Source organism: Cheilinus undulatus, linkage group 13 (assembly GCF_018320785.1).
Source record: "Cheilinus undulatus linkage group 13, ASM1832078v1, whole genome shotgun sequence".
Classification (NCBI taxonomy): Eukaryota; Metazoa; Chordata; class Actinopteri; order Labriformes; family Labridae; genus Cheilinus; species Cheilinus undulatus.
The window spans coordinates 9,675,210-9,683,467 of record NC_054877.1 but is presented as its reverse complement, the minus strand read 5'-3'; the positions used below and the strand labels follow the sequence as shown (position 1 = coordinate 9,683,467).

The 8,258-nt window shown below is 41.9% G+C and overlaps 1 protein-coding gene across 1 annotated transcript; it reads right to left on the bottom strand.

The window, feature by feature from the left end:
* Positions 1–1,266: 1,266 nt before the first annotated feature.
* epdr1 (ependymin related 1) lies at positions 1,267–5,405 on the bottom strand. Its single transcript, XM_041803777.1, has 3 exons — positions 5,075–5,405; positions 2,484–2,692; positions 1,267–1,765 (listed from the first exon to the last, which is right to left on the bottom strand). The coding sequence occupies exons 1-3, from the start codon at positions 5,308–5,310 to the stop codon at positions 1,572–1,574; spliced, it is 639 nt and encodes a 212-aa protein (XP_041659711.1). The 5' UTR covers positions 5,311–5,405; the 3' UTR covers positions 1,267–1,571.
* Positions 5,406–8,258: the final 2,853 nt, after the last annotated feature.

Here is an 8,258-nt window from a genome sequence, read left to right as displayed (position 1 = left end):
TTTTTCCATCTGCATTATCTTTTTTCCCCTACGGTTAAACAGAGTCGGACTTGCATTTGTGGTGATGGGTTTGCTGAGTAGGACAGTGTGGTGTTCCTGGTATCTGAGCATGTGGACAAAAGTGAGACTCTCAGTCCTTGGTCCTCCCAGTCTTACTATACCTGTGAGGAGTGGATGTTGATTGACAGGCACCAGATGTACTCCTTTGTGACAACTTCTCTTCAGCGCATTTTGGGGTATCTCTGCTAAGACTGTGTGTCTTAATGCCTTCTGGCTCGGCTCTCTCTTCACCACGATGGTACGCCACGTCTGCAATATCTGCTGCTCCAATCTTCCTGTCAATCTCACGGCCCATTCTACCCTCACTTGTGATCAAGACCCTAAGATAGTTGAACTCCTTCATTCAAGACACCCTCCCCACCTGGAGGGAGCAATCCACCATTTTCCGGTAGAGAGCCATGGCCTCAGACTTGGAGGTGCTGACCCTCATCCCGAATGCTTTGCACTCAGCCACAAACTGCCCCAGAGCCTGCTGTATGTCCCATGCCAAAGAAGCCAACAGAACCACATCATCTGCGAAAACCAGAGACGGACTTCTGAGGTCAACCCCTCCTCCCACTGGCTGCGTCTCAAGATCCTGTCCATGAAAATCACAAACAGAATCAGAAGGATCTTTTATCTCTTGTGAGCTGCTGTTTTTTATGTATTTTTATTTGTTCTCCTGTACAGCACTTTGGTCAACTGTGGTTGTTTTTTAAGTGCTTTACAAATAAAGTTGGATTGGATTGGAGAAGTGGCAGCCCTGATGGAGGCCAACACATACCGGGTTGTGTGCTCGGCGTCATGCCTAGGGTGCAAACACAACTCTCACTTTGGTTATACAGGACCCTGATGGCTCTACTCAGTGGCCCTGGGACTCCGTATTCCCGCAGTACCCCCCACATTACCCCGTGTGTGACACGGTCATAAGCCTTCTCCAAGTCCAAAAAACATGTGGACTGGATGAGCAAACTCCCATGCTTCCTCAAGGAGCCTTGCCAGGGTAAAGAGTCGGTCCACTGTCCCACAGCCAGGATGAAATCCGCACTGTTCCTCCTTTACCAGAGGTTTGACATTTTTTTTCCTGTCTACACTTACTTTGACAATATTGTGCACTGAAGTCTCATCTACATGCTCCCACACTCGACACAGATGGAAAGGCATCTTTCACATGCTTGTTTTGGTTTGAAGAGTCTAAACTGTATGGCAAAAGTGAGTCACAACTTGTTAGTGAATATTATTTTATTAGAATCAACAATAGAAAAACATAGCCGGCTGTGATTAAGTGGCTGTTTGGCTGACAGCCTACAGAAAGCCCTGGTATAATCCTGCATTCACAACAAACTTGGAAAAGCACTGTCACAGGAGCACATGAATGGTCTCATTGTCATTGTCAGTAGTTTTTATCTTTAACTTTGCAAGGTACAAATGCTGTTTGTGTTAGCTCAGGCAAAAGACATTTATGTAACAGAAAAAATCAGTGAGATTATCTCTTTAAGTATCTAAGATTAAAGGTGCAGGCTGGCAAGGCCTCAGCAGTCAGACTCAGACATCCGCTCAGGCCGAGCTGATTGGCAGGTGCTGGGTGGGGTGAAGACGTTTGGGTCGCTGATGCCCAGCTGGATGTTGAAGAAACGGGTGGAGGTGGTGACGCTGCTGTTCCTGGTGTAAGTTTCCTGAACCGGGTAGCAGTCCTTCAGGGTGTAAACGCCCACCCAGGTCTCATCTGGCAGAGAGATGAGGAAAGGTTAGAGCAGCTCTAACAGGAACTGGAGGTTTAGATCCACCAATAGATGCTCTTTAAATCTAATGAAGATTGATTTTTACTGTGAAGCAATGGCTGGAAGTCTTCAATGTGCATAAACGCTGGATTTTTAACAGCACCTCAGTGTACTTTAAAGTTTTCACGCAATTAGATAAATGTTTTTTACTTTCTATTTTTTAAATGCATCTGTCCTGGATTAGCTGCAAGGTGTTGAAAAAGGAAGCCAACATGAAAGTGCAAAAAGGCGCTGTTCCTCCTTATTCTGAGTGCTTAAGGCTGTAAGCAAAGCCAGGGAATCACCATTAAAGCTCATTCACACCGCTCCAAACGAACCAGAACCATCCAGGAAACTGGACCAGAGTTTGTTTAAAGAAGACCAAACAGCTCTGGTGTGAATGCAACCTTAGAAGGTCCATTTTTACAGCAGAAATAGGTTTTGTGATGTACTTCCTCTCAAAAGTAGTTCCACAGTGCCAAAGATAGATAAAAAATAACATGTACTGAAAAGGGTTGGTTTTAGTACCATAAATGTTAGTTATCTAAATTTGCTGTTGGAGCATAAAGAAAAAATCTGAGCTAAAACTGACAGTAAACACTGATTTTAATTCATGTTTATTACTTTGTATGCAGGGATGTTTTCAATGCTATTGTGTTTAAAATAGTTCAAAACTAGGCTTACGTTGGCGTGCCGGCTTCCTGTCTGACCACTCCTGAACCTCCACATTGTCCCCAGGGCCTCCAATGAAGTACTGGTCCTCAAAGGTGGAGTTATCTGGGATGTCAAAGGGATCCCAGGCCTCAGTAAGAGTGATCTTAGAGCAATCCTTAGTCTTCTGGTCAATCTGGAACATCACCATGCTCTGGTACAAGAAGATGTACTCAAAAAACCTGGAGCAGAGGCAGAGAAAGGTGGAAATGAAACATATTTACATCACTTATTTTGCTATTGTTTGCTTCAGAAATTCTTATGTAAGGAAAACTTTAACTTAATTTTCTTTTACTTGACTAACAGATGAATCAACTTATTGTTGCAGCTCTAATTCATTCAAAACTGCTAGTAAAAAACCTGACATACAAAATAAACAAATTAAAGCATGCCAAAGGAAAATAACTTAAGCCTCTTATTTACAATTCATTAAGTGTTCAGGCTTAAAGACTGGATGGATTTCACTCCCACAGAATGCCACAGGGGGGTTTTGGAGGCAACATAGGGCTGTGCCTGACACAGATGCAGCAAACCATTAAAAAATCTTCAAGAAGATGTTCTGGGTTGAAACAAAATTAATTTTGATTAAGAGCACAGGCCCATCTGAGATTGTGAAGAAACAGAATACATTGATGATCTACCTGAGCTGAGAAATTGGAAGGTGAACTTTCAGCCCAGTCTGAGGTCCTGAACAAAGTGGAACAGGTTTTTATTATGGATATTGCTGTTCTTAGCTCCATTCAGCATTCCTTCAACCCTGACCAGTCTCCCAGTCCCTGCTGCTGAAAAACACCCCCACAGCATGATGCTGCCACCACCACAACTTATGGGATGGTATTGGTCAGGTGATGAGCCGGGCCTGGTTTCTTCCAAACATTACATTTAGAACTGAGGCCAAACAGTTCAATCTTGCCGTCATCAGACCAGGTTATCTTGTTTCTCACAGTCTGAGAGTCCTTCAGGTGCTTTTTTGCAAACTCCAAGCAAGGTTTCATGTGTTTTGCCCTGAGGAGAGGCTTCTGTCTAGTCACCCAGATCGGTGGAGGGCTCCAGTTGTCCTTCTGGAATTTTGTTCCATTTCCACACAGGATCTCTAGAGCTCAGTCAGAGTGACCATCAGGTTCTCTTACTTCTCAGTTTGGTCTGGCAACCAGCTCTTAAAAATTACATATTTGGACTGTAGCATCAGGCTGCAACATAACAAAGTGAAGGGGGTCTGAATATTTTCTGAATGCACTGTATTTGATGGTTATGTATATATTTTTTATGTTTTAAATGACAGAAAAAAAATATTTTGGCCTCAAAATACTACCATCATCCTCAAGTCCTATAGGGACAGGCACTGTAGCCAATGGCATCTATGTAACTGGTTCAAATAAAAACATTTAACAGATTATAACCAAAGAAAGTACAATTGTGCGAATCATGCAGTTTCATGGTAAAAATGAAGTTTTTCCCCCCAAGCAAAATACTTTAGTGAAGACTAGGAACAGAAAAATGCATATTTCAGTAGAGTGACCCGGCACTCCTGTCTTACTGCTGGTGGAATTAGCCTGCTAGCAATCCTAAAGTGATTACAATCCACAGAATAAACAAGTGTGACTACGGCACCAATAACACAGATAGCCCATGAGCAGATCTGGTACTCTAGACAGTTTCCTCCCGAACAAAACATGCTTGTTAGGTTCATTAGTGACTCTAAATTGCCCATGAATGTGAGCGCGCCTACTTGTTTGTCTCTTGACGATAGTCCAGGGTGCACCCCTTTTCTCACCCAATAAAAGCTGGGATTGGCTTTAAACCCTTGGCTTTAATGGACAGACGGATGATAGTGATTATAAATCTGATAGATTTGTATGAGGGATGTGTTCAACTACAGACAGGAAGTAGAAAGGAGGGGCATGCTTGCTTTAGCATCTCCTGATACAGTTTGTTCATACATGTTAAATCTACTTGTCATCTGTTTGGTTTTGACAAGCTTGGGCACATTAGTGTGGGAAAATGACGTGTCTTTCCATGTCAGGCAGCTAACATAACAAGACACACCTGTTCAAAACAAAGGATTTCTCTGGCTTTGAAAACTACTGTTAACATCTCCCTCTGTATTAAATAGATAGATTAATGATATGCATAAAGTTTTGTTTCTCAAAAGTGTATTTTACACCTTAAAGTGTATTCAAATTAAAACCTACACTTACACCAGTATTATTTCCAAACATGACGGATTAATTTCCAGCTTAAAGCTGATTTTTTTAACCTTTAAACCTAGAATGTTAATCTTATGAACAGCTTATAAGTCTGTAAAGAATTGTCTCATTTTTTCAATTTTTCATTTTTAAACTTCGCGTTCAAGCGCCTTGTGAACGTAGTGTTAAGGCTGTGTGACTATTGGAAGGTCCTACATTATAGATAGGCGATTTATGTTAAAAAATACGTAGACAAATGCGTAATTATAAAGTTATTAAGTCAATCACTCAGCCTCTGATTCACGCGTTTTTCCCATATTTTACATCGTATATTTACATTGTTTTTCGGCTGTAATACGACATAATGGAGGCTCTTACTTCTGACACGGGGTGTGTTTCTTGTGTTGCTGCAGCACTCGGAGCCTCTGGTTCAGGCTGTCGTATGACACAGCGGCTCGGCTGTTCCTCCCGGTGCTGTGGTCGTACTGCACCCACCTGCCTTCCCACTGGACCGGGGCTTGGCAGGGCCCGGCAGCCGCGAAGACGTCGAACTTGCGGAGGCCGAGAACGGAGGAGCCTGTTGCGGCCACGAATACAAATAAGGGCCGTAGCATTGTAACGGAGAGAACCACAGAAATGCTAGCTGAGAGCCGTTATTGTTGTTGTGCGTGCTGCACCTGATGTAAGCAAGCTCCATACAGTTAGATCTAAACGCATTTCCTGTTGTGGCTTTCAAAGTAAAAGCACACGCACCCTTTCAAAGCTAAATATAAAGAATCCTACATCAAAACCTTTAATGAGTAGCTGTAATATAATCTCCACAAAAGTAAGAATGAGTTTGCTTTTTTCTCTTGGAAATATTATTTTATTATCGTTATTTTATTTTTTATATCCTCAATTCTCTTTTTAACTTCTTTTGACCCCTTATTGATTTCTGCCTCCCTCTTCCATCTTGTCACTCTGCCACAAAGCCCAGATAGATGAGGGGACACAGTAATGTTTGTCCTTCCTGAACTTTGTCCCATCTGCCCACAGGATCTCTGGAGCTCAGTCAGAGTGGCCACTGGGTTCTTGGTCACTGACCTCGCTCAGTTTGGCGAATGACCAGCTCTTGGAAGAGTCCTGGTTGTGCCAAACGCCTTACTTTTAAGAATTCTGGAGGCCACAGTGCTCTTGGTAACTTTCAGTGCATCAGAATGTTTTTGCAGCCTTCCCCAGATCTGTAACCTGACACGCCAGATGGATTTGTTTCACACATACATCTGGAAAACCTTCAATACTAAGCGGTTGGGAAAGGGCAGAAGATTTGAAAAAAACTCGGAGTGTGATTGGATGAACGTTCTGTCTGTCACATCTTTACGGGCCAATCAGATCAACAAAACACATGACGTAGCTGTGACCGTGGTGTGTGTGCGCAGCTACTGAGGAAAAACGCGAACTATGGTGACTATAGACATGTCAGTACATGACTTTTGTTGTTTTTGAAAAGAAAACATCTCACTGCTGTTCTTTGTTCTTCTTATAACGAAGAAATGTTGTCAAGTTCTGATAAGACTGGCGCCTTAGCAGCATCCACGCTAATCTCTTCCGCCATAATTGCACCAGCCTCTTGCTGCTGCTTGCTAATGTCACGACTCCGCTGTGCCTGAAAGTACTGCCCCTCATCGCTGATTGGTTCTCTCAGTTTGTAACCGGGCCCAAACGGTTCAGACGGGAGCTTTGCAAGATGGATTCACCAGTGAGAAACACGGAAACGGACGTATCCATCGGCTTTGCAAGGTTACCAGATCTGTGCATTGCAACAATCCTGTCTCTGAGCTCTGCCAGCAGTTTCCTCATTAGTTGGTTTTTGCTCTGATATGCATTGTCAGCTGTGTCAGCCTCTATAGAGGAGTGTGTGCCTTTCTAAATCATGGCCAGTCAATTTATTTTACAACAGGTGGACTCCAATCAATGTGTAGAAACACATCAGCAAAGCTTGAGAGGAATGGGAGGGACCTGAGCTAAATTTTGAATGTTTTTGGGAAGGCTCTGAATGCACTGTATGTCTAATATTGTTGTTTCCTGCACCAAAAGAGTCATGAGCGTTACATTAAACATTTGGAGGAGAACTCTAAAAGACTGCTCTGGCATGATATAAACTGTAACAGAAACCAAGAATTTGTTTTTGACAATGGGGTAATATTTAAACTTGTGTTTTGTTCTGCTGCAGAAAAGGATTCTAAAAATAAAGAGGCAGGGAGAAAGAAAAAAAAATAACAGTGGTGCATTCAACATTTCATTAAAAGCAAACATAGAGAGACACTTGTGAGAAATAAAAAATAAACACTAACTGGATTTAGCCATGAGAAGTTTTCATCCCCTTGGAAGTTTAACCCTTTTATTGATTTTATAAATCAGTCATGGTCTATTTAGTTTTTATTTTTTGAACAAAAAAAAAAAAAGACTTAGCAGAAGGGAAAACAGATTTCTACAAAATAATGTCAATTAACTAAAAATATGTAATGTAAGTAAGTAACCGCATAAATGTTTAACCCATTAAATCTTGATGAAAAGTTCATCTTGTTGGATAGATATTTGTAGCTCTCAAATGTATATTGAACTAAAAAACTCACTAAATATCCCAGATATCTGCATTTTGAGTACATTTCAGCACATAAACTCACGAGGAGGCTGCCATGTTGCGGTCGTGTGATGTCACAGTTCTGCAGCGCTCCTTCACGTTCCTATGCAGTAACCGTTTTTCAGATGGTTTTCCTGCTTGCAGCCATTGCTGACATGAGTTTGCTGCGTGTTGGTTTTACCTCATTAAAACTCTCTACAAGTGACTGGATTCAGCGTATAGTGGAAGCATGCCAGGAGCTTTTCAAAATAAAAGCATTATGCACATACGAACTGAGTTTCTCCAAAGGAATGCTCAAGTAGACTTTTACATTGAAAGGCGCAAACCAGAAGTCCTTTAGTTTTGTGTTTATCTTTACCTGAACCATGTGGAAACAGAAAGCTTTATAAAGAAGAGAAGTTCGGGGAACAACTTTATTAAACAGACGCATTTTAGCTTGTGGCCTTCATCTGGTTCATCAAGAGACTTCTGTCAAACGTATTCTACCGATATGGATGTATATATTTTCTTCAAGAAGGTAAATATGGCTCTGTATTTATCATTTTCCTGTCTGGATGGACAATTAACTGCTCGTGGTTCAAATAAAAAGAAAAGAGACCTTAAATTTTATAATTCTCCTGCGTTTCTGAGATGCAGCCCTAACACTGACTGCCAGTCTGAAACAGGTTACTGCATGGAAACAGCGAGGAGCACCGCAGAACTGTGACGTCATAGCACCAGCACGGACCAAAACATGGCGGTCTCCTGGTTCATTTATAATCTCAAATGACTCAAAATGCAGATATCTAGTGAGTTTTTCAGTTCAATATGTATATGAGAGATACATATATCTATCCAACAAGATGCACTGGTCTGATCATGCGGGGTTCCTTTCAACAAGTCTTCCAGGACCACCTGCTGAGAAGCATCCCAACAGTATGGTGCTGCCACCACCATGCT

Bases quoted from the DNA above. Each gene is read 5' to 3' on its own strand.
- epdr1 (XM_041803777.1), bottom strand. From the start codon at position 5,310: ATGCTACGGCCCTTATTTGTATTCGTGGCCGCAACAGGCTCCTCCGTT. The intron at 2,693-5,074 runs GTAAGAGCCTCC...CCTCTGCTCCAG, and splicing joins AAACACACCCCGTGTCAGAA to GTTTTTTGAGTACATCTTCT. The intron at 1,766-2,483 runs GTAAGCCTAGTT...TCTCTCTGCCAG, and splicing joins CAGGAAGCCGGCACGCCAAC to ATGAGACCTGGGTGGGCGTT.